The sequence below is a fragment of the Limanda limanda genome, chromosome 7, assembly GCF_963576545.1.
Source record: "Limanda limanda chromosome 7, fLimLim1.1, whole genome shotgun sequence".
NCBI classification, from domain to species: Eukaryota; Metazoa; Chordata; class Actinopteri; order Pleuronectiformes; family Pleuronectidae; genus Limanda; species Limanda limanda.
This window is the reverse complement of record NC_083642.1, coordinates 15489679-15515066: the sequence shown is the minus strand read 5'-3', so window position 1 is coordinate 15515066 and position 25388 is coordinate 15489679. Positions and strand designations below refer to the sequence as shown.

The window sequence follows — 25388 nt, the reverse complement described above, 5'->3', positions numbered from 1 at the left end:
TTGGCTTGAATGGCTTTCCGTAGAGGTATACTGGTATTTATGAGTGTCGTGTCACGAAACTTAATGGCCTCATTTGGCAGCAGATTAAACGCTGCTTTGTGTTTTGAGGGGGGAAATGTCATCAGTAATAAAAAATTGAAAACAATTAAAAAAGAAGAAATATGGAGCCGGGCCTGTGGCAGAGAAGTTCATTGCCACCGGATTGTAAAGCAGTCAGAGGATGTTAAATGGCTCACAAAGCTCATAAAGCAACATGAATTACAGAAACACAAAAGTACAACAGCTGTGACGTATAAGTAAGAGCTCCACATTCTCAGAGAACAAATCTTTGTAAACCTTAGTTCTCCAGCATCATTCAAGAAAACTCTTTATAGGTCTGTAAAAACGGAATAAACCCAACAAATCAAAAATAAACTCATTTCTTGCCATGAATGTTTACTTTCTCCTCGAGGCAAATGTAAATAGCCACAGTTCAATTGTAAACAAGTCTTGACTTTGAATATTGTACACGGCCCAGCGACACTGTTAGTTTTCATCACTTCAAAGATCATTAGCGAAGAGCTGTAAATACAAAAAGCCCACGACACTGGTGGAGACAGTGTGTGTCAGTCACTGAGGCTGTAATCCTCTTAATTTCACAACAGTTTTATTGTCGCTGACATTTTCTGTGTGCACATCTTGAACATGAGACCTGCTGCTGCCGGCAAAATGACACCTGGGTCAGTGAATTTGGATATGTTTCCATATAATAGGCACATTTGGATCGAGTTATTGAGTGACAGAGAGTCATAGTGAATATAATGGCCATTAGAGATAACAGACACGTACACAATGGCTTTAACTGTCTTGGTAATATTTACGTACAGTCAGTTAAAAGAAATGCAGTGAACGAACGTGAGAATATCGACTTGAATTAGGTCGTAAAATAAAACAGTGACATTGTGTCGTAGGTATTGAGATGGTATCCCAGTGTTTCGCTATTAAATGGGCTTGTGAGCATTAGTGTAAAACAATATTATCCGGGAACATTCAAAGGTAATTCGAAAAACGTGAGACGCCGACTGAATCACAAAAGATGGACTCGTGACTGTTCTTGTTTTTGTGCAATCACTTTAGATCCAATTAAAAAAAACATTCAACGCCAGACTATCTCAAACTTTGTTGTGAGAGTTGTGACTGATCATTTTTCATCGGGGGAGAAAAAGTGGGTATTAGTTGGTCATCAGTCTTCCAAAAGTTTGTTTGTTGTGTCTTTCGAAAATACAGAGCAAATTCCCAGACAATAGACCACAACAAATATAAGTGAAAGAAACACAAATAGAGATGCAACAAATTAGATTTGGCGGCATGACTTAAGCTGTGTAAATTAAGACTGTGCACACTTACAAGGAGAGAAAGTGAGTGCTCTGAATTCTGCATCAAGTTTTCTGTAAAAATACTGTTTCTGGGATAAATATGAGCTCATCTAAATACATCTGTATAATAGTGTTATTATGAATATACTTTAAAATGTGTTAAAATGATAGTGGAAGACTATGTGAAAGCTTCATTGAAAACTCAACGTGGGGTCCTTTCCATTATTTTCATTGTGGTAGCTGCTAAAATAGTGGTTTTATCAGCTTATTAACTTTACAACCTTTGTGCTTTTTATTTGGACAGTAACTAGTGCATTCTGTTTGTATAAACATTAGAAATACATATAAGACATGGCGCTGGGAAATTAGTGTGGCAGCAGATCACAGCGGGTCCTCTACATTACAGCTTGCAATCAAAAATCATCCATCAGTGAAAATGGTCCATAAACTGCTGAATAGGTTTCATCTCATGCTTTTATATTACAGTCTTTATCAAAGTAGAAATGGGTTGAATTTTTTGATGAAAAACTACGATGGAAATAAGACTCTAATGCCCGCACTTCAAAACCCCCCCCCCCCAAAGGAATAAATTATTTCTGCAATAAATAAATTCATTAGTACACACACAATCTCCTAGTTTCACACACATCAACTCCAAAAGGTATCACAAACATGATACACACTGGCACATTCTAATATATTTATGCCCTCAAACAGGCCCTCTCTACGGGTTTACTCTCTATCCATTACATCACCACTTTGACAGGTTTGACAGCGAACGACTAAAACCTCCTTGTTTCACCGGACCCCCCCCTCCCCCCCAGTGCTCTCATCCTCAAGCACCGAGAGAGAAGCGAAACCTCCCCAATCATCAGCCGGTTCCCCCTAGAACTCTCTCTTTGCTCCAGATCAAAATGGAGTCTCATCGCGTCTTTTTGTTTAGCTGTTAATGTCAATATCTACGAAAGCGTTTCCATCTTCCCCCTTAAAAGGACGGTTGGTGGTTGCGGGTTCCAATCGATCCCGATCACACCCTAAACCCCAACAACACGACTGTAAAGTGTGTGTGGGGAGAGGGGCTCAGACAGGGTTTGTCTGGGAGTTGTCGTCAGGGGGGTAAACTGGAGGGACGGTGTTGGGTTTGATGCCCCTGCTCTTCATGTAGGAGATGAGCTGGTCGGGGATCTCAGCCAGCACGTCTTTAGCCAGCCTGGCCATGCTCAGCACGTGGTTGCCTGTGCGGTCCATGTAGTCTCTGAACGGGACAAACTGTGGTGACACGAGAGAGAAAGGCGTGACTTCAGGAAAAGTAGCGTGTCAGCAGTTGTGTGATGGGATTAAAGGTTCCTGGTTTTGACGTTTGGACCAATTGCAGGCAGCTGAGACAGCATTAAACAGTAGAAGAAGAAAAATAGGCAGATTGCGGCCCGCAGGATTGCACCTTCACCTCAGACCACATATAGTTTGATATTAATAAAATGATCCTATTATTATCATGATATCATAATGATGGCAATACCATAATGATGCTACAGTGGCGACTAAATCAAAGAAGTAAACACTGTAACAATGACCTTGGTTTAGACATTTGTCTGGACAAAACGCCTTAATTCTAAGTTTTGACTTTAATAACCTATAATACTGTAACTCTACGCTTCCCTAACATGTTGTTGTTCCGTTATTATATTCAACACATTTCTGTGCTTTCATTCTTTCATTAACTTACTTATATACAATGCTGTGGGCTACAGACCTACTTAAATAACCTAAGTAACATCTAAATATCTTCAATGTGACCTTTATACCCATCATTACATATATGAGACAAAAACCGCACAGCTGCAGTGTGCATGTTGTCTTTCTCCAGTAAATTGAAGGTTTGCAGTGTAAATGACTCAGCACCATTTGAGTCTTCAACTTTCTCAATGTCATCTCCACCCTCAACAAAACCTCAAACAAACACCCCGAGTTGATGACTCACAGTATTTGCAGTCACTACATGGTTGCTCTGTAGTCACTGCCGCCCGACACGTAGTTCAATATTTGAGGAGAGGCTTACTAGGGGATATTAACGCTCCATAATTATAATTATTCCATAACCCCTTAACTGACAACCGTAAATCAAGCTTTGGAATATCACCAGTAGTGGAGCCTCAAATGTAAATGAATGTAGATGTTTCTAAGTATGTTGTGTTTTGTTGGCAGTAGAGGACAAACGGGTAAGTCACTAAAATCTGAGGTTTACTCTCATTTGAGCGTGAACGTGTCAATGCAAGTTTGCATAAATGTTCTACATTTGACTGTGAGTATTTAAGTTGGGAAAGGTTTTACATTTTAGCCTCGGTAAGCGAGGCAGAGGAAAAGAAGATGCAAAATAAGAGCAAAGAAGCAAAAAGGACATGGAGTGTTGATCCATTCTTTTCTGATGGGCAGTGGAAGGAAAAACTGATGAGAGTCCAGTTTGGAAGGAGTTAATTCTTTGGGGTACGGTTTGGGAAATGTCATCATAACTGGTATTTAATAATACATGTGTACAATTAGAGTTGACACTGGATCAAAGATCAGGGGGTCGGCAAAAATAAGTTGAATTAATTACCTTAGTACCACAACATTTTAAAGACGATGCATTTTCAAACAAACAACACTTCTACAAACAAAAAATTCCAGTAATGATCACAAATGTTGACACAAACAAACCTTTCATTCACCTTAAAAACCAAAGATTAGAAAACGTCTCACCTGTACAATGTCTCTTTCTGCCAACTTCCCTCTTGAGGAGATCCTGATGTCGTCCCCGTCCAGCTCAACCATGGCTACAGGCAAGAGATGTTTTTTGAAAGAGTTATCTCCGTTGTGTCTTCATATCATATCATACAAGGGTGCACATTAACATTTCTCTCATACTGTCAATTGAATAATTGTCACAGAAGCTGTGTGTATAATGAATAAACTACATTTTTCATCAGGCAATTTTCCCCAGAGAACTTATTTTTCTCACCATCAAACTCCGCGTGACCGACTCCGACTATGATGATAGACATGGGGAGTTTAGCTGCCTGTTATGAACAAGAAAACAGTCCGTTGTCATTCAGACACCTGGAAGAACACAAACTTTATTTTCTAGGAGTTTTTTACTCAGAGCATTGATGGGTTACAATTCCAATTATTTGTGTTGTTCCACCATTTCAATTTTATCCCGCAGTGTCAGGATTAATCAGCAAGCACATTTCTCCGGAGATTAAAGCAATAATGAACAAAACAAAATAAGATAAAAATAAGTGCTACAGAGCAGAGCATCATTACTGGATTGTGTTTCACATCCCATTGTGTTGCACAGTTAAGGTTTCCTAAAGACGGAGAGACAATACAAAATACATTTTACAACAGCCAGCACACTACACAATGGTTCACCTTACTACTACACAGTGTAAATGCTTCTTTGACAGTGCAGAATACCAAAGAGTTAAAGTGCACAAGCTTCCACAGTCTTCTTGTACATGATGTTCTAAACAGTTAAGATAACACGTACATACATATAGACTCATATGCTGTTTTCATAAAACAGGATTCCTTCATCCTACACACTTGCATCAGGCATTTACATTATTAATTAATTGTGTTTGCATATAGAAATCCTTCAAATGCTGCCACAGTCAGAACAAGAGATCTGTGTGTCCTCATTACCTCTGATCTAAAAAAGAAAACCCAAAGTGACATATTACAGTTGATCTGAGGAGGTTCCTCCGCTGCATGAGTCTGACCACAGTCCTGATGTGGAGAATTTGGAAGCTCAGGCATGAATGAATGATATGTGCTGGTGGTGGAGATGAATTACCACGGGTAAAAGTGGGTCAGCTTTCCTGGAAAAAACTCCAGAGGGGGGAGGCCTGACACAGATAGGAGTAAACACACTGAGGAGGACCACCCTCTCCATGCTCTCCATCATTATTCTCCCTCCATCCCATTCCCTCTTTCCCTCCACTGGGCTCATTCGTCACAACCTTACATTTTTGCTCTTCACACAAGAATACATGCCCTACTGCAGCAACACAACCCCCCATAGGTACATAGCGATGATTGCCAGATCAGATTCTGTATCCAGAACTGAATTATTCAGTCTACATCATTTATTACTTTGCCTGTAAGTAAAGTCACTCAGGGGATCTTGCTTCATCAACCTGTCTGAACACATACTTCGCCCTGTCACTGCACAGAACCACAACAAACATACAAAGGCTGACGGCAGATGACTGAACTCATGGGGACACAATTTTTTTTTACAATTAAGGACCATAATAACTTTAAGGAGGATTGGCACTAGAATAATCGCTGTGCATTTCCAGTACACATGCCAACACTTTTATATCCTGCATGTTCAGAATTGTTCATGTAATTTAACTCTTAAAATCTTCTGCATCAGCTCGTCCCTGCAGCTATGGGATGTTCATGCTGGGTGAAATATTATCAATCAAGACACTGTTTCCTATGGCAGCACTGCTCCATCAAGGTGAAATATTTTAGATGTGTCATGAATTATTTTAAGCACATTTCCACAAAATCAATATATATATATATCCTGATATATATTGTATGGTTGTAAACTCAAAGATCAGTGGGTTTAAACAGTTTGGTTGCGCGGCACAAATTTTTATCGAGGGAGTGAAGATGTTATTTGTGAGATTTAATTAAATACACAAAAACTCACTGTCTTGATTAGGTTAAAAATAAGAAATAAAACCTCACAAAATCTAATGTCACAATAATGTGACACAAAAATGTTCTTGAGACAAATCATCAATCATTTGAATTGTCTATATCATTATTGCCACTATTAATAATTCATTTTAATTTAATTTTTTGTTGTCAGCTGAGTTTCCAGATTCTAGCGTATATGTGAAAGCTTTGCTCTCTGCATTCAAACGAGGTACATGAACTCTGCCCAACACGATCCTTTTACAGTGGTTTCATTTGAAAACATTCATGGGTTTTGCGATAAACTGGCCGAGCTGCACCAGCAACAAACTGACAACCGCAGACATAATCGAATTCATGAGCACAAATTTGTTTATTTTTGGTACAGCAGGTCAGAAAGAGAGAGGGAGAGAGGCCCTCTTCCATAATTTATGATCCTTAAATCTAATTTGGGGCTTAAAGGAAAAATATCAAAGCGAGAAGTGGGAGTTTGTATTCACCCCAGAGGCCGTCCTGTTAGATGCGTGGACATATTAGTCACCGAGGGCTAAGCTGAAGCTCTGCTGATTTGGGAAACAAGAAAAAGTGGAATAAACATTTTGGTGCAGTTTGGCCAGTGGCAGAAACATTACCAACAGAAATCGGATATCTGCATCAGGGAGAAAAAATGAGAAAGCAAAAGTGCAGGGATGAGCGTTGTATGAACTCTTTCCTTTTGAGAAAAAAAAAGAGGAGGCAGGATCCAGACTGAGAAGCGAGAGTCGGCAGGAGGATGCAGCAGGTCGAGCCGGAGCAGCGCAGAGCAGCAGACAAGATCTTAAAAGGAAGGTGTGGCTGTTCGAATGGTTTGATTAACAGTCGCAAATTCCCTTTAAACCCAGTCTGCTGGGGGTCAGAGCACCTGGACGACGAAGACTCGCTGAGCGTTACCACTGTCGACATACTAAAATCTGAATATTTGGAGACACACAGGCAGCATAGGTGAGACAATCATGATTAACGCTTGAAAAATTCGCACAGACAGGTGCTTGAGATGGGCCAATGGATGAGACCCCTGCCTCTGATTAAGTGAACCTGTCGACCTTAGACCGGATCTCAGCTGAGCCCCCTCAGCCTCCCGAGGGGCTTAATAAGGGAAGAAAAATATTGGGCAAACAGAGCACCCAAGCACAGGGAGTGAGAGAAGTGGTGCAGAAAACAACCCATAAATCCTCATATCTGCTGCGACTGGCTTATGAAGCCCTCAAAGTAGCAGAGAGCCTGAGAGCTGTGCCACGGCAGTAAAAGCACCTGCAATGCCAATGTCCTGCAGAGAGAGAGAGAGAGAGAGAGAGAGAGAGAGAGAGAGAGAGAGAGAGAGAGAGAGAGAGAGAGAGAGAGAGAGAGAGAGAGAGAGAGAGAGAGAGAGAGAGAGAGAGGGAGGTTAACGTCCTGCAGCTCATGTGAGAGATGCACTTACATTCACTATGGCCTCCTTGGTCTGCGCCATGTCTGATATGACGCCATCAGTGATGATGAGCAGAACAAAGTACTGAGATCCGTCTTGAACTGCAGCTGCGTAGCTGAAACAGAGAGATGGTCGGCACACAGTGGTTTAAGACAGGAGCACGTAGACAATGTGAAAGCTTAAAAAACAGACGTTAAATGTTCATGATTTGCATAGAACTCTGAGAACAACCACAGAGAAAGTCTGAGAGCAGCAACCACTATGCAGGAAGAAAAAAAATACGATAAAAAAAACATGTTCTGTGGAAACAAACTTCCCCTCCGCCCAGCATGTGACACACAACAGCTTAATATAGGCCTTTCACGTCTCAGAGGTCTATCCAGACACTATTACGAAACCCATCAGAGACACCACAGCGAGTGTGGCCTAGTTTCAATGGCCCATCGCTGGCTGCCCTATGAATAATTTATTTAACTGTTTATGCAAGTGCTGCAGTCTTTTTGCTACAGAACACTATTGATTGCCCAGAGCTCAATCGACCAGACGTGAGATGGAAGGGGGGGGGGAAAAGACGTTTTCGGTTCATCTTGGGAGCCAAGGGCAGGTCGGAGGTGAGCCCTCGCTACCCGCGTTCTGTTTGGTCATTTTAAATGTTAATTGCCAACGTTTCTATCAAGGTCAGCTAGAATGGAAAAGAGCGATGACTGGAATTTAGATGAGTAAAGAGACGTTTGACATGTTTCACATCTGTCGTACAACAACGTGGGCAACTTGACATTTGACGGTGATAGTAGGAAGCTAACTGCAGCATCAAACATCCATCCATCCATTATCCCCCCCCCCTCTCTTCTTTGAGAGTCGCAGGGGGAGCTGGAGCCAATCCCAGCTGACACTGGGCGAGAGGTGGGGTGCACCCTGGACAGGCCGCCAGGGAGGCGTTCAGCACCGCCACCAAACATCATAGATAATCGATATTTTTTAACCTTAGGATTTCTTCACAGATGAGAGTAAAGAATCACACGATATAAATTATACTGCAGGTCTACATCGAGGTATGCACAGTGCATCAACACCTTTCGCCCTTTAAAGAGCACTGCCTGCTGCCATTAATTAATCAGCCTCATCTTTGTGACGCTGGCAAGGCATAAAACGAGAGTAACCTTCAAACTCAAACTGTTGTAATGTCAAGGTTTGTTTCAGGTCATGTGATGACTCATTAAAATCCTTTCTTCACTGCTTTACTAGATAACCTTTTGCACTTGTTCTTGAATCTCTCAAGGTCTGCAACATCTTTGTGATCAATTTGTAGTACTTGAGTTGTAGTGCGTCCTTCAGGTAGGCAGAGACTTTAGACAGTGTTTAAATAGAACTGAAGTCTCCAATTGCATTTTACTCAAGCTAGTCACAGACAGAAGGTTTTAATTAGGTACAAAATGTTTCTAAGATTTTTTACTACTTAACATTTTTTTTTCTTGAAAACACACAAAGACGGCAGAAGGGGACTCATTTATTTTTTCAGTTTTTTACTCATTATATCTGTGAGTCTGTGTGTAACAGGACTAGATAACGTAAGTGGGTGTATCTTATTTTGGAGGAGGGTTTTTTCCTGCTGTTGCTGCTAAATGTCAAATTAACATACAAGGGTGTAGTAGCCTCAAGTTTTGAACAGGGTGCTAAATTATTCCCCATTTCAAGTGAGACATCAGTCCGTCCATTATTCAATATCATTTTAAGTCAGTAAAGTTAAAATGTCAATTTTAAATTTCAACTTCTGACTTTTTAAATTTGAAAAACGGAAACCCATGAAACACAGAATCTTCTCCTACAGTTTTCAATTTGCAGTAACATATTTATTGAATAATGTGACTCATCCACACGTGACATGAATACTTAGTTTACCGAACCTCTCTCTCCAAACACTATGTCTGAAAAGAAATGAGTAGCAGCTTTCTACTATGTAGCTTGATGGATTTGTCATCCTTCAACAGTTCGGCTCAATTCATAGAGAAACCATCACTCACTGTCTTAATACCTCCAGCAGCACACGGTGAAGATTATTGATGGATGGATTTCACAGAAAAGACGCTAGGTGCACAGAGTGTTTGTACCTGGCCACGTGATTGACAACGGGGGCGAAGTTGGTGGGTCCGTACAGCTGAACCGTCTTAAGGCTTTGGTGGTAAGCTTCAAGAATCCCCTCCATGCCGTTACAGTACGGGTTCTCTATGTTGCCGTTCTGAGGAAAACAAGAATCAGAAGGGTTTGGGACTCAAAACTTGCAGTAACTTTTATGGACTCTTGATCGCCCCCTGGTGGTTGGCTGCAGTACATGTCATAAATCCCCTGTTCTATGTTAGTGGATGGGACATGGATCAAACTAAAAAGTCACGTCAGGCAGAAGACATTTTTGAAAATGGATCCCTGAAACATTTGAGGTATTCTTATCACACTGATGTTTTGTTGTTGTTTCTGGTGGTGTGGGTTTTTAATTAGTTATGATTTGATGCAATAAAAATATGGTGAAACATTATGAGTGACAGCTGAGACTGACTCATGATCCATCCAGGAAGTGTATTGATTGGACCTCGCCTCCCCTGATTGCTACTGTGCAGCTCTCAGATAACTGTGATATTTAGCTTCATTTCTGGATAGTGGGAGGAAGATGAGACACGTCAACCATCTTTATATACAGCCTTTGACTTGGATGTTACATTGCACGCACACACTCCTTCATCCACCTCTACATCACTGGAGCAAGGTGCAAAGTTACTTTTATATTCTTATTCCCGTTTTGAAATAGAGTGATGTTAATGTCATCTCTGTACATGTGTGTTGTTAATGGTCACTTACTGACAGGAGTACTGCATCATGCATGCAAAAATGTAAAAACATTGACGTCTACCAGTTGAAAGTTATAACAATGTCGCTGTTGTGTATTTTTATATACAAATATACAACACAATGCTCAAAGTGCATGAATAATAGTGTGTTTTGGAGTTGCCCTTTAAAAAAGTTAGGCTTTTAATGAAAGCCAGGCTGAGATGACTTGATAGCCTGCTCCTTCCACACCCCCGCAGCAGTGAGGATGCAGCGGCATGCGTTGACTGGTGCCACAAACGCTTCTCTGTAAGGTCAGAATGACATTTTGAAATCCTTCGCTCCCTGATCTGCTTGTCAAACTTTGCTTCATAAGGTTAGCTTCCTTATCCTTCAGGGCAAATTCTTAACTAAACATAGTATGACAAATATTTCACACTAGACTGTAACTTTACCTTCGAACTCACCTACAAGACTAGTGCGTTAGAGAATGAGGCTTCAAGTATATGGTGAGATGAATCTCAATTTGCAAATTCCATTGGAAATATGGAGCGATGCAGACTTTCCCCTGTAGACAGACTCCTCATTAGGCTGCACTATGCAGCAGCCAACGCACATTAGCTGCCTGAGAGAAGCCAAATTGATTTAAGAATCCTTCAGCCTTACAGAGGCTAATTTGCACTATAAAAGGTAAATGGAATTCACTCTGAATTATGCATGTCAGAGGTGTAGCAGCATTCACCTCAAAATGCTCACATCCATATTGCAGATGCAAACATGCTCACCCCTGCGTGCAGGAAAGAGCCGAAACGCACAAATAAGTGTTCACACTCTAATGTAAGCCCCGCTACGAGGGTATAAATCAGATCAAGAATTTTGATGCTGGAATAATACCTGAAATAACTCTCTAATTCACTCACCAGAGGAAACTCGTGGGAGACCCTCCCATCGGGGGGCAGCTTAGCACCGAATCCCAAGGCAGGGAACATCTTATCACTGTCATAGTCCTGGATGATCTCTCCCACGGCCTTCAGGGCCATGGCATAGGCATTCATCTGGTAGGGGTTCATGTAGTGCAGGGAAGTGGACTGGGATGGATTTCCTTTAAAGACGAGAGAAGTCAGAGTCAGTGATGCAAACCAGAGGAGTGGGACTGAACTGACAGCTGCAGTCGGAGACACAAGAGAGAACCAAGTCTAAATTGGATGTTCTGAATCCGAGGTGGGGCCTGGTGGGACTGTCTGGCTTCTGAGCGATTGTGGAAATGAGCAGTGCTACGGTGGTAGGGGGAGGTTCATGATTTTGAAGTTGCAATGACATTTTGAAGGGGGAATAGTCCAAATTCGATATGCATGGATTGATTTTAAGGCCTGTTCACACAGTGAAGCACCGAGCTGTAGGACAACTCTGACCTCCTCAGTCATTCACTGTTTTGTTTCAGAGTTAATGAAAGTCAGCCAGGGAAAAATTTAAGAGGGAGCAGATGTATATGTTTGACCTTCTAAACATATTCCTTGTATATTTGTACTTGAACACAGCAGGGGGAATTATACATCCTTCATCAATGAACAACTCCTGATTCAGTAAGGTGTTTATTCAAATCATTCCTTCTTTACTGTTAGCTCTAAAGCTTAGGGCAATGCCTCAACACATTGAATACAAAAATACCACCACATACAGCATTGTATTATACATTTTATAAACTCAGTTTGTAAACACCTTCCCTGTTCTCACTCTCTCTCTACGTATCGTTCATGTTAACGCGTCAATTTAAAAGGAAAAATACCAAATATTACATGCAGAGCAAAATTCAGTTCCCTCTTTGATACATAAGAAACTCCATAGTCATACATCAGGTGACAAATGGAGTCAGAGCAGGGGGATGGTAGTCGAAACACTCACCATTTGATGCAGTGAAATCAATGGCCACTGTGAAGTGAATCTGAGTCCTGAAACAGATGAATAGGGGAAAAGATGCTGTGAACAAAAGAGAGGCAGGAAAACCACATTGTGCAGTTTAATGAGGCTCTCCCTGTTTCACAGTGCTCTGTGCTCTCTCTCTCTCTCTCCATCTATCTGACATGAGGAGGGGAAGGGGGGGGGGGCAAAATAAACCCAAACTGTGTTCAAACTACAATAGTTTAAAGCTTATAGTTCAGTTTCAGTTTGTGACACAGAGGGAGCTAACATTTAATTATGGCCAAACAGCATCCAGACCAGACTTCTGATCTTTTCAAAACAAATGGTTTTAAAGATTAAACAGCACAGTGGAAAAATTCACAACCAGAAACACATCCCACAAAACCTAGAGACACTGATGAAAGCACAGTAATTCCCCCAAATGGTTTCTTCAGATAAATAATGAGTTATTATCCGGCTTAGTGCATTCGACTCAACCTCACAGCCGGGAGGGATGTGATTATTTAAAAGGCATCTGCGCTGCAAAAATGAAAATAATCACAATCACTCTCACCTTCATTACCTTGTTTTTCAAGATATGTGAACAATAACACTTTGCACCACCACATCCATTACAGTCACCAGCATCATCACTGTCATCATCATAACCACCATTGTTGTCTTCTTTTCACTTTCCTGCTTTTGTGTGAGATCAGTGAAATAAATGAGGGATTGTATTATTCAATGCGTCAGGGTGAGAAAGCAACCGAAGAAGAAGACCATGCAGGAATAACTTGATGTGTTTTATTCATGAGCTCGTAATGATACCCAAAACCATGTATATAAGCTAAACACGGCAAAAACTAGTCTACACCGGATTTACTCGTTTCCCTAGAGAGACAAGCGTGGAGCGATGGGAAGGTGAGCCGAGATCAAAGTCTATGCTCTTTCATTGCGATTAACACTGATTGTCTTCTCCGACTTCACCTCCATTGTGAAATTACCAGGAGCGCAGTATCCGAGATGATAGCGGCTTTCTCTCGAGGAGAGGCTGACCCGGGCTCATTAATCAGCATTGAGCTGGACGGCTCGGCTGACAAAGGGGAATTGCTACAGTGGCACACTGCCTCAATTTGAAAGACTCTGCGGGTTTCTGTGGTTGGTTTTGAATGTTTGGTTCGGAAATCAAGGTGGTGAGTTTGAGTGCAGGACCGTAGAAACAGTCACATGGGAACTGCCTGTCAAACCGCCAATTAGACAGCTGCTGTGTAAGGATGAACCGAGAAGTTCATCCTCGCACCGTCGCCACTCAACTACGGTCAGTTAAACAACCAACAACAAGAAGGTAATGGTGTAAAACAATACAGAACTGATTGTCAGGAAACTTGGTGGAATGATGCAATGTGGGTGAGAGGTTTTTCAACATTTCTGTTGTGTCTCAGAGAATAATTCATGGTCCATGGTTTTATAAGGGGGCTTCTGGGCATTGGCAGAGGTGTGCAATCCGAGTTCTCTTCTAGTAATCTTAGATTTTAAAGGGTTAGGGTTAGGGTTAGTACACAGTACACAGCACTGTGCAGAGTTATGTTATCGAAAGTAACTATTCTTTTGCTTTATTATGTTTCATATTATAATAGATATATATTTTTTGCTATATTTTCATACACTGATGAACAATAAAGACCGTCTTAAAAACGCAGGGTTTTTAATCTCTCGAAACGACTGATTGCTTTTTAAAATTGCTCACTTTGGATATAAAATGATCAAAGTTATGATGCAGTGTCAGTTCACTGGAGAAGTCACAGAAAAAGAGATTCACACAAGAGCCAAGTACAAATCCCCATAAATGCAGCATGAGCAGCAGTTTTCACAAGGTCGGCTATTGTAGACAAGTTGGAAGTTTTTCAGAAAAAGGTAAAAAAAACAAAACGTTTTCAGCCTGGTATTCTAGTTAGTTAAAAATGTTCATGTTGGATTCCACAGATTCAGAGAAAAGGTGCTGGATGAAGATGTTGCATGTCTGACTTTTTCTCCTTCATAGTCATAAACATTTTCCTTACTAAAACAAGGCGTTCTCTAGTGACCTAACCAACCCAATACATTGCATAGTTTATTTGCCTCTACCATGATATTTCCAATGCAGTAACTATGGCATTAAACTTTACAGGTTTCCCTCAGGATTCACTTGGTGAACAGGTCCAGGAATTAGAGCGATCTCAGTGATGCCACTTTCTATTAGAGACAAAAAACAAGCCAGCCGACCATGAGAACACTCTGCCCTCTGGGGAGCAGTATTTGCTGCTGTCTGTCTGTGGCTTGGTGCAGAAGGAGGAACATACATACATGTATGTCTGTGTAACAAGTTTCACAACCGGCTTCTTCTATGTTGCAACTTAAGGAAAAAAATCATTATGGATTGATGTTGACTTATGCTGCAGTATTGTCTTTCTGTAGGTCTTCTTGCAAGCAACCAATAGTTGGTGTAGTCTGTAGATCCTATTTTTATCCCTGCAATCCTCCAAAAGTCCTCTATAGTCCTTGAAAACAGTCAGCTTTCTTCACTGCCTTGATGTATTGCTCTATGGACAAATTAATGAGGCATATTCATTTCCTTCACTTGATTACAACTTCATAAATCTGACACCAGCCTTGAAATGACCTTTAACAACCGGAGTCTGTTCAGATCCTTCAGACCAGTAATTTGTCCCAAATATCACCACTACCTTCCTCAGTTTACCATCTTCTCAGCTAAAGTAACAGCTCCTCAACCAGTGTGTGTGTCACCTTGAGTTACAGCAAGAGTTTAAATCAGGCACAAATGTATCAGTATCATATCGACTTTCTCCTCCCAGTTACACAAACACCAGATGTCAGGCGTCTTTAATGTGAAATTCCTGCACAGTCTTGGCAAACTGGGTTTGGTGGGATATTGTTTGTGATGTAGAACATTGTGACAAGGAACTCTGCTGTGTTCGCCTGCACGCAGAGCACAACAATGAACAGACGTTTTTTCTTTCTTCAATCAAATACAGACTCACATACAAACGAGTGTAGCTTGTATTGAGTGGATTTAAATACGGATATTTACAGGTGTTTCTATTATTTTGTCCATCACATCTATATGGGTAAATACCAGAAACACCTCTATGTATAAAGCAGTAGCGTAACAGCACCACAAACTACACTCTACAAAATAATGTTTCAGTCTATCGTTAGGAAAAGTACAGATAGTTTATCATTACAATTAAAAAGACTGCTACCATGTAAATCGAAACTCTTAGATCATATGTTGGAGATTTGGGTATGGTCTTTATAAATCATTCAAATGATACTTTGGGAATTAACGATCTTACAAATAAAACAAACAAGATAACGATACAGAAAACTTCAGATATTTATCTGGTAGATTATCAATATAAACCTCCATCTCTGTGAAACTTTATACATTTAAATACGTTTTACAGATGTAGTCCCCCATGCTGTTCTTAATGCCAAGTCTTTAAGATAAATATATATATCTCAATCAGCTGTGCAATTATTTGCAGAAAACAAAGAAGCTCCGTTTTTTCAAACAAATCAATGATGATAATAATTCTGAAAATCCTCTACCCAGCAATAATTCCATGGGAACTTCCTTTATATTTTTCAATGCTATCTAGTGTATCTTATTAAATGTGTATTTTCAAAGCAGAATCTAACCATTAATCCCTCCACGTATTCCTCAGCTCACCCACATTACCTGTATATCTTCATTCGAATAGTATACATAGAACGAAGCCCTGCTAACATGAAGGGTAGTGCTACTGAATTATCAATGAGCTAACCTGACTCCGAGATTCCTCAAATACGGACCTGAAACCCTATGATGTTCTTCTTCACTACAAAGAGTGAAGAAGAACACTATGTGCTTTGAAGCCTGTCTTTGACAAAAATACAGAACAAATGATCTTATTAAACCCTCACAACCAGTAGAGAAGACCACCTGCTGAGCTGCTCATTAGGCTGAACTGCTGTGAGCTCATGGTAACATCTTGAGTCCCCACTCAGATTTATCATAAATGTACTGGATCTTATCACCTCTCTCCTCTGTACTACGGCGGCCGAGCAGTACAGCAAACATATCTGAAATAATTTAACATCAATAAAACAAAATGTGTTTTTGTGCAAAAAATAAACCACTACAGATGCATTAGAATAAAAGAATGTAAAAAAAAAAAAAAAGGAATGTCACAGCTGAGAAATAGCTTCGATTTTTGAGGAAATGAAAAATCTCATTTCAGGACAACACACTATTTTGGTATTAAACTATTAAACCTTAATAAGATCTCCACACAATACAAGCCACCACACGGCCCATCTCGCTAGAGAATTAATTTTAAAATAAACGTTTCAACATCTGATGAAAAGAATATAAATATTTCATTAGGCTCTCTGAGTCAGGACAGTATGTGGCTTCTGGACTTTAATTACCTCTATTTGATCATATCTGTGCCCCAGTTGAATCGTTAATGAAAAGCTAATTCACTGTGAATCCACTCAGGGTGAGATGGTGTATCTGGAAAAGAAATTCATTTTCTTACTCTCTGTTGAAACCATCTGAAGTTAGTCTTCATGTTTAAAAAAAAAAGGGAAGAGTAAAGTAAACTCACATAAGAAATAAGAATCAATAGAAATGTTATCAGATTCACAGACACTGCCTTTCAGGCTCTTGCTCATATTTCTCATCATGCCACTGAATGGCAGTTATTCAGGTTCAGCTTCTAGTTTTCTCAGTTGTTTTACATTTACATGAACTGAACAAAACTCTAATTATTCACTAAGCTACAGTACAGAGGCCAAAATCTAAATGTGATCCATGGAGGTGTCTGTGCACTTTGCCATAACTCTTGCATCACCATGTGTGGATGTGAAGACATAGGATTTAAACTAGAATAAAGTAAAATCTAAATCTCACTCATAAACACACTTGTGTTTGCAACTTGTGTTCGAAATGAGAACCAATCTCCAACCTGAAGGTGGGATTAGCAGTAATATTCTGTAATATTGTTTTTTGTGAAATGTATTTGTATTAACCTAAATGTTGTTAGCTGATGTTTGAAGTCCACAACAAAACACACAACAACAAAATACACTTGCAGTGATCCCTCGGAAGCTCCAACCACCCCCCAAGCTGATGAACACACATTGCTATGGCAACGAAAATATGGGGAAATCCACAACATCTCACCAAGTGGAAATTGATTCTCTGTCATAACTGAAGCAAAACCGACCTTATAATTTGAGCCTTCAAACAAAAGACATGCACCCAAACAAAGTAAAAACTATGCGTTAAATTTAAAAGTAAATGGTTGTGTGGGTGGAGATGATGAGAATAACTTCTTGTTGTGTCTTAGACTTTTAGTATATTTAAATCAATGTCTTCATTTGTGGCTGCATGACTAAATGTAGGTCTATGCTGAGCTCTCTGGCTCCAGAGATAATTTGGCACAAAAACCACCACGACAGCTGGCGGGGAAAAAGATAGAGCCTCAATCAAAACAGAAAGAGAAACGCAGAGATATAATGTCCCCAACTGTCTTGTTTTTGATGGTATCTCTGCTGCTCTGTGTGAGGATTTTAATACACAAAGGTTTCCATTGTTGAGAGCACTTCTCACAGATAACATTAGTTAGACACTGACAGCAGAAGGCACAAAGGCTGCAGCGAGTCAAAAGACCTTGAGAAAAAATATCAGAACATCTGATGCTGGAGCAATTTCTTTCAGGGGATTCATATTTCTTAAAAAAGCTGGCATGATACAAGATTTTTTTCACAAAGCAAAAGCCTCTGTCATCACTCCCTCTACCGGGCGCATTACTGCATTCGTACAAAAGACGTGATGAGCTTTTAACATCTTTAAATGTCTGGAACAAAAAGATATGAAGTATACCACTGCATAATTCTTCACACCCCCCCCCCCTGCTGGGTCCTAATAATGAATGGTGTTATCTGTCTCTCATTTCTCTCTAAACAGTTTCATGTGATGATTACCACTTCTCATTTAACACGACGGATAAGAAGCTATTTCACTCTTGAAAACGTCGCCTTTATTCAGAGTTCAAATCAATTCTGATCTTGGAGTACGGAGATTAAATAACAAAGGATTGGCCTTTAACTACATATTGAGGTGAAATCACTTTGACACAAGCTGCACTTGACTTTATTCAGCCTTTAATCACAGTTACAGCACAATGACAATCATCCTAATACCTCGCTTAGAATAAAGCATCATTCATCATACAGGCACTTCGGGGAGAAGACTTTCTCCGGGGAAACATCGATGAGAACATAATATTTACTAGTCTACAGATAAACAGAAGGCACACCTTATGTTCTGTTACTCCAGCAGCAGTGATTACAAGGAGGACAACACACAACAGGTGCAATAGGAGTTGTCAGATATGTGTAATACCTTCCGGCAGAAATTCAGGGAGGAGAATTGATGGGGACATATTTGATCAGGAGGGTTTCAAGGGACTTTGGGGGCCTTAGGCAAAAGGCACACGGGGGGGGGGGGGGACTTCATCAAACCACACTGACCCCCCACCACCACAAAGATATACATGATAAATGATGGGCATTCAGGGTCTTAAACCAACACAATCCTTCTGGCAGAAATCCAGTGGGATGGGGGCTCGTTAGGGGATTTCTTCCATGGTGTTGAAGCAGTTTCCTGTACATTGCCCACCAGAGAATTTAAGGAGCACCATGTTGCATGTTATGAAGTTTTTACCTTGTCTGAAAACTCTCATTTAAAAAGTTAATTCAGGTTTTTTTTTATGTTCTACAAGACTTAAGGGGGAAATTACAGAGTGAAGAGAGGCAAATTTCATCAAAGCTCCTACAAATGCTTTTTTTCACATCACATCTTATTATGCCACTTAAGAGGGTCTTATGTTACACCACAATGCACAGTGGTGGTTTGTACGTGAGTCTGAGCAGTTGTGTTTAATTTAGCTGGCATTTTTTTCTCACGTGTTAAATTGCATTTTACCATTTGTGGTCATGTGTTTGTGAATTTTACCACTGCATCTAAAATATGAGACATTTCAGAGAGGAGGATGTGTTCCCGGGGATTCTCGCAAAATTTCAGTTTGGAATCAGTCGTTCTCGGGGGCCCCCTTTCTGCTTGGGGCCCAGACAATTACCTGCTCTGCCCACCCTTTGTAACACCTCTGTCAACAGTTAAGTAGTGGATTTTTTGTTCCTATATTTTAGATTTTTTTTAAAAATTTAGACTTTTTAATCATTTGGAAAAAAACGGCTTTCATTGTTTTATTTTCTCATTCTTACTCTCCTTTGTGTTGCTATATCTCTTTAGATATTTTCCTAACAAAACCTTTGTATCTGCTCAGATAAATAATTTGCCACATGCCAGCACAATCCAATAAAATGGTACGATGTGCACTTAAAACCTTTGCAGGCATGTTGTTTATCTAATTTTCAAGTCTGACATGTCAAAGACGCATTCCAGACATTAATAATAACACAAATTTGTAAGTATGTTATCGCTCACTTCACGCTGCTAAGTTTCGGTTCCTCCAAATGTCATGTAGAAATATGCGTGCACCAAATTAAATTTAAAATCCGTGTCCTGGAATAAACTAATCCTGGCCCTCATTTTAAGGTAAGTGTTAATCCAGGGTTTTGTGAATATGAAATAATGCAAACATCTCACCAAAAACTACATGTAGTGTTATATGTATACATTTGGACTTTGACCTGTAGTGGAATAATACTCAGTGTAGTGTGAATCTTCATACAGTGTCAAAACTGCTGTTACTTTAAGTGTATGTGCTGTTACAGTATGTGTGTCCATGTGTGTGAGCCGGGAACGGACCAACCGGACAGATCTGGGACGCGCCAGCATCAGCAGCAAAGCAAACTAAACCAGGGCAGCCGCTGATCCACCGAGGAACATTTCCATACGAGACAGGTTGTCCTCCCTTAATTAAGCTCTCAGATCTTTTCAATATTTTATCAATGGCATCCATATTCATTCGCACTGCAGTTGTGGCTCCGGACAGGATGGTCTCCTCTGGGGCCACACTGAACTCACACGTTAAACATCCCAGGCATCTCAGTAGCTACAGGCAACAACACTGAAGCGCTTGTGCTGCAGGAGAGTATAAATCAGAGGAGCCAAACGTAATGCATGTATTAAATCTCACTGCATTGATTTTCTACCTTATTTTCACGTATTAGTCACAGACAGAGCATTTCTACAATGCCCACAACATTCACTAATGTTCTCTGTGCTGCTGGTTTACTCCCACTATTGACCGTTTTGTAATGCTGCATCTGTGAAACAGTGAAACTTCAGACAGAGTTCAGCAAAGTGACCTCAATGTCTGTGAGTAATGTTCTGCTAGAAAAGTTTGTACTCGACCAAACAAAACAAAGAAAACGATAGAATATTCTTTCTATTCATTTCTTTTCTTCCAATAGTCTAAAGTCAACAGTTGAGAAACCGATAAGGGAATGACATCTTTCAAATTTCTCCAGGTATATATTTACGTAGCAGGCCATACACGACCTCTACAGGATGTCAATGAGAATCGGCTCCAGACTTTCACACATGCATGACACAGCAGGTTCTCCAGTCAGACACTTTCCCAGTAACACAGAAATCTCTGCAGCGTTCAAGTGAGGGGAGGTGCAGCAGGCAGAGGCAGGATGCAACAGATTGTATTCCACTGTGGACATCACATGTTTTTGGTTACAGCACATCGACACCAGTGTCAGACGGTATCAGCAGAAGCTCTCTTGACACTTTTGTCGGTGTCCTCATTATGTGTATGGCACCGCTATTTCCTCCTTTTTGTTTTCTCATGCTCGTTTCTCACAGCGCTTCCTCCTCCGGATTTTCTGCAGACTGTACACCAGGGAACTGGCTGCAGAAAGTCTGCAGGAACTCTGTAGACTTTAGAAGCCCAGGCCAGTGTGATGCACCGTGCACATTATTAAAAAAGCTATGTCAGCATCTTCCTTACACTTGCACGTAGGAGCTAATATATATGTGACAATGATTTATTTTACATCTGGGTTGTGCTGCAGAAGACAGTGCAGATGGGTTTCTGCTATGTGAGGAAACGTGGCACTTCCTCTTTCAAGATAAACAGGCCGTGCCAACAGGGACAGGAGGCCTGTTGGTTACTATAAAGTAACTGCTGAGCAGAATTTATCTGCTAAATCATTTATATGCTCCTCTTCAACAAAAGTGGCCTTTGTTGTAACAGTCAGTTTCTGCTGTGTTTGACAGGCAACCCCAAATGTTACTTTAGCTTTTAGAGTTTTGATGAAAACACCCATTATTACTTTGGGATAGTGTAATGCTGCGATCATGTCATATGACACTGGTGGTAGAGACGTTAATAATGTCATCAGGATAACTAGTTGTACAGCTATATGAGATGCATCCATATTTATTGGATTTCAGGCACATCAATAGTGGTCACAGTGAAGTCAACTATATCAGAGCTTTCCCAAAAATCAGTTTCACAGTCCTAATTACATTTTGGATGTTAATGTGAATGAGACGTGTAAGCATGGCATCGTTTCCTGAATAACCAGAAATACATGATGCTGAAGTGTTTTGACAGACAACAGATGGTACTAGCACAGCAGCTAAATGTATCTTTCATGAACAACAGATAAAGTTCAGTAATTCCTGTTCTCTGATGCAACTACTGATGTTTTTGTGATCTACTTGTTATTAACATTTCAAAAACAGCATGACACACTTTAATGTATTAAGACATAAATATGTTGAAAAGTGATTGAAGATAATCTGCAAACGTGTATGTGGCCAACATTTGCATCTTTTTCCAATAAAAAAGTTAACGGTTCTTTAAATGACATCTACTCTTCTTTCAGGTAATGAGTTTCTCAGTGTGCGTCCACTGGAAGTTGTGTTGAAGTTGTTGAAGTTGATTATAGAACCACGGTTGGTTTCCAAACTTGTTGTGATGCCATGCAAAAGAATCTCAGATTAAAAAGTGTGCATGCAGAGAAAATTCCTCCAGCAGCAGATGAAGGTGAGAACAGACTCCTAGGGTCTGACATAAATCATTTTGCACAGTGAGGCATGGGTAACTATAAGAAAAACAAATTTTAGAGCGGAAAATCAAATTATATGATGTCAGACTTTGAGTTATTGCTCAAATTAGGGAGCCTGCCTCAAAGGTAGACAACATTAACATAGAGTGTCCTCATGTAAACAGACGAACTAGACTCACCCTCCTTTAATGTAATCCAGGAAGGTGTGCTCCGACTCCACGCTGAACGACAACAAGGACACCTGAGAGAGAGAGAAAGTCCAAACAGATTATGTCGTGCTCGGTGATTAAGAAATATCAGAATCTACCATCCACACATTGACACTGACCTCAGAGCAAACAACCCGCAAAATGACTCGCCCACGCGGAATGATTCTGACTCCTGAGCCGCGTATTAGCGTCGCAATCACTGAGAACATCAGTGTGACTGCGTACTGATGGATGATCGGCGTGACGGATAACTAGCCACAGATTTTAATTACAGAGTCAGCCAAACATTAAAGCAGTGACAAAGCTGTGGCTAATATATACAAAAAAAAAAATCCCTCACTACTCTTCATTGATACAACCCAGACGAATGTCCCTTTAGGCATTACTGCGGAGTTGGTTCTCACCCCGTCTCGGGTCATGACAATGTTTTTTCATCTACTTAGATTCACTGTCCGGATCAAAAAGCTCCGAGACTGGGGAGGGAACAAAAACATTCAACAGAGCTGAACTGCCTCATGCCTCAACTCAGAGGAAACATCCAGCTGAGGAGAGCCGGGCTGTGAGTGGAACAGGGAGTTTGCTCTTATCTTAGAAGTCTCACCGTCCCAGAGTTGATGTATCTCTTTTTCTTTATTTTCTTCTTGGCATTCATCACCTGGCGTGAAGGAAGAATGAACAAAAACAAAAAAGGTTAAGGGGAATGTAAACTTGCAGCACAATTCTTTTCATCCGCCCTTGGGCAAGTAATAAAATAATCTTTGTCCTCTTACTCCACGTCTGTGAGGGTAATGGAGCATATGGACTGAATCCAATAACTGCACCGGGTGAGAATGAGATAGCATTGATCATGGCCAGCAGCAGATTTTTCTGGGAGGTTATTATTATAAGCACCTGTATTGAGCTGTACATTTTTACATGCATATTATCAAGCTTGGAGGTGGTGGATCAAATGTCCCATATCTTTCCCCAAACCATTTATTTGTCATGAACAAAATGACAAACGCACACAGACTGAATTTTAGGTGTAAATGTGCAAATTCACAGGTGTGCAATAAAGTGTAACGGTGCAGAAACATGCACGAATATAAGATGAGCTGATAAAAGCGCCATCTGCAATTTGACTTAATGATGTGACAGTTAGCTATCAGGGTCAAATATCTCTACTCCTCATTCATTCTGTGGGTCTGCACACAAGTCGGAAGGAAAGTGTAATATATAATATAGAAACAGTGTAAAATCCTCCTATCTGCAGGCTCTACCCCCCCACTCTGCCTCTGTGATGATGGCTCTCAGCACCGCGGCCGCCGCTCAGTCACAACCAGGTTTGCATAATGTCACACAGGCATCACCCCAAATTAAACCAGCCTCGGTAAGCATTAGTCCCTTGTCGTATCGACTCACATAGCTAATGTTTGCAGGGCTCGTGCATGTCAGGCTGGGTACACAGGGATCTGCAGAGAGGCGAACATCACGGCCTGTGACCTATTCAAAGTCTTTATTTGTCAGCTGTGAAAAGGTGGCTTCATGTAGTCGTAGGCCACATCCGGAAACTGCTTCGAGGCCAAAGACCTGGCTCAGAGTGCACGGAGAAACGGCTGTGTTTCATTTTCTGATTAAAATACAGACAGGCCTGTTGAAGGGTAATGGATGCACCTTCTTCTGACCTCCTAGCGGGGCACTCAGTCATTCCGCCTTCCTCTCCGTCTGTCCCTCTGTACCCACCATCTTTTCCCCAACTCACTCTATTCACTGCCCTTTTCTCAAGCCAGCGCCATGACTAATTCAGAGGCTAATGTAACATGGCAAGTGTTTTAATGAGCAGGGAGCGACATCAGCCTCCCAGCGCTTAACAGTAATCCCCAATATGACCCTGGAAGGACCATCCCAAAAAACTCTAATCAGCAGTACAGTTCTGTTGCATTCCCATTTGTATTCTCACCACGGCAACACATCCTTCCTCATCTGGTGTACTGCGACACTTAACGCTTAATGTCGGGTAGGACAAGGAGAGACAGAAGAGGCTCGCTGCTAATTTCAAATAGGCACAACGAGGCTCAAATGACCAAGGCCCGGAGAGTTTCCCATCATTAAACTTTGGGTAACAAGACCTTGCCGAGCCAAAGGGCAAACTGATTTGGTCTAAAGTGGAAGTAGTTTTCTCACACTGGCACACGGAAAGTTGAGCTTCAGGTGGTTTTGTGCCCTTGCAGAACTTGTTCCAAAGGTGCAAGTTGGTTCATTAAAAAATGCAGTGCCCGTTTTCTTAAACCTGTTTTCTTGGCCTGTAGTGCTGGTTGCTGCTTTCTTTCTGAAACTGTGTAAGAGATATGCAGTAATTGAGATGAGTCAAGTAAAAACCGGCTGCAGGACAGAAGAATCTTGAGGACGCGCAACCGCTGCTGCACAAAGAGCTGTTCAACTGTTTATTCAGTGAAGCTTGACTCAGTATTCAGAACCCTGAACTGCAGAATAAATTGTCATTGCAGTTGTTGTGATCAACGTCACTTATGTTGATGAGTCCTAGCTGCTACTACTACAGAGTGCCAGTTGTCTAATATCGGACAACTCGCTTGTCCAGATCGCACCAAACTTGACCCTGCCCTTTCTTCTTAAACAATATGCATTCCAAGTGTGAAGCTGATAAGATGAATGGTTCTCAAGATATGTGAGCACCAAACCAGTGCAGTTTCCATCGACATACATTTTTTCCTAAATTCAAATAAAGCTAGAGTGACCTTTGAGCACTGAATGTAATCAGTTCATCAGTGAGTCCAAGTGGACATGTAATACAATATCCTATAAGCAGTCCTGAAAAAAATACTTTCTGAGGCCACTGTGACCTTTACTTTGACCTTTGGCTTCTAAAACCAA

At 40.8% G+C, this 25388-nt stretch overlaps 1 protein-coding gene across 1 annotated transcript in view; it reads right to left on the bottom strand.

Moving 5' to 3' along the window:
- Positions 1–2435: 2435 nt before the first annotated feature.
- cpne5a (copine Va) overlaps positions 2436–25388 on the bottom strand; it is a 67730-nt gene continuing 44777 nt past the window's right edge. Inside the window, exons 13-21 of the mRNA XM_061075097.1 lie at positions 23119–23172; positions 22488–22549; positions 12214–12260; positions 11232–11413; positions 9603–9730; positions 7507–7609; positions 4354–4411; positions 4095–4168; positions 2436–2624 (exon numbers count right to left, since the gene is read on the bottom strand). Coding sequence (XP_060931080.1) covers positions 2436–2624; positions 4095–4168; positions 4354–4411; positions 7507–7609; positions 9603–9730; positions 11232–11413; positions 12214–12260; positions 22488–22549; positions 23119–23172 — 897 coding nt within the window. The remainder of the gene's footprint in view (positions 2625–4094; positions 4169–4353; positions 4412–7506; positions 7610–9602; positions 9731–11231; positions 11414–12213; positions 12261–22487; positions 22550–23118; positions 23173–25388) is intronic.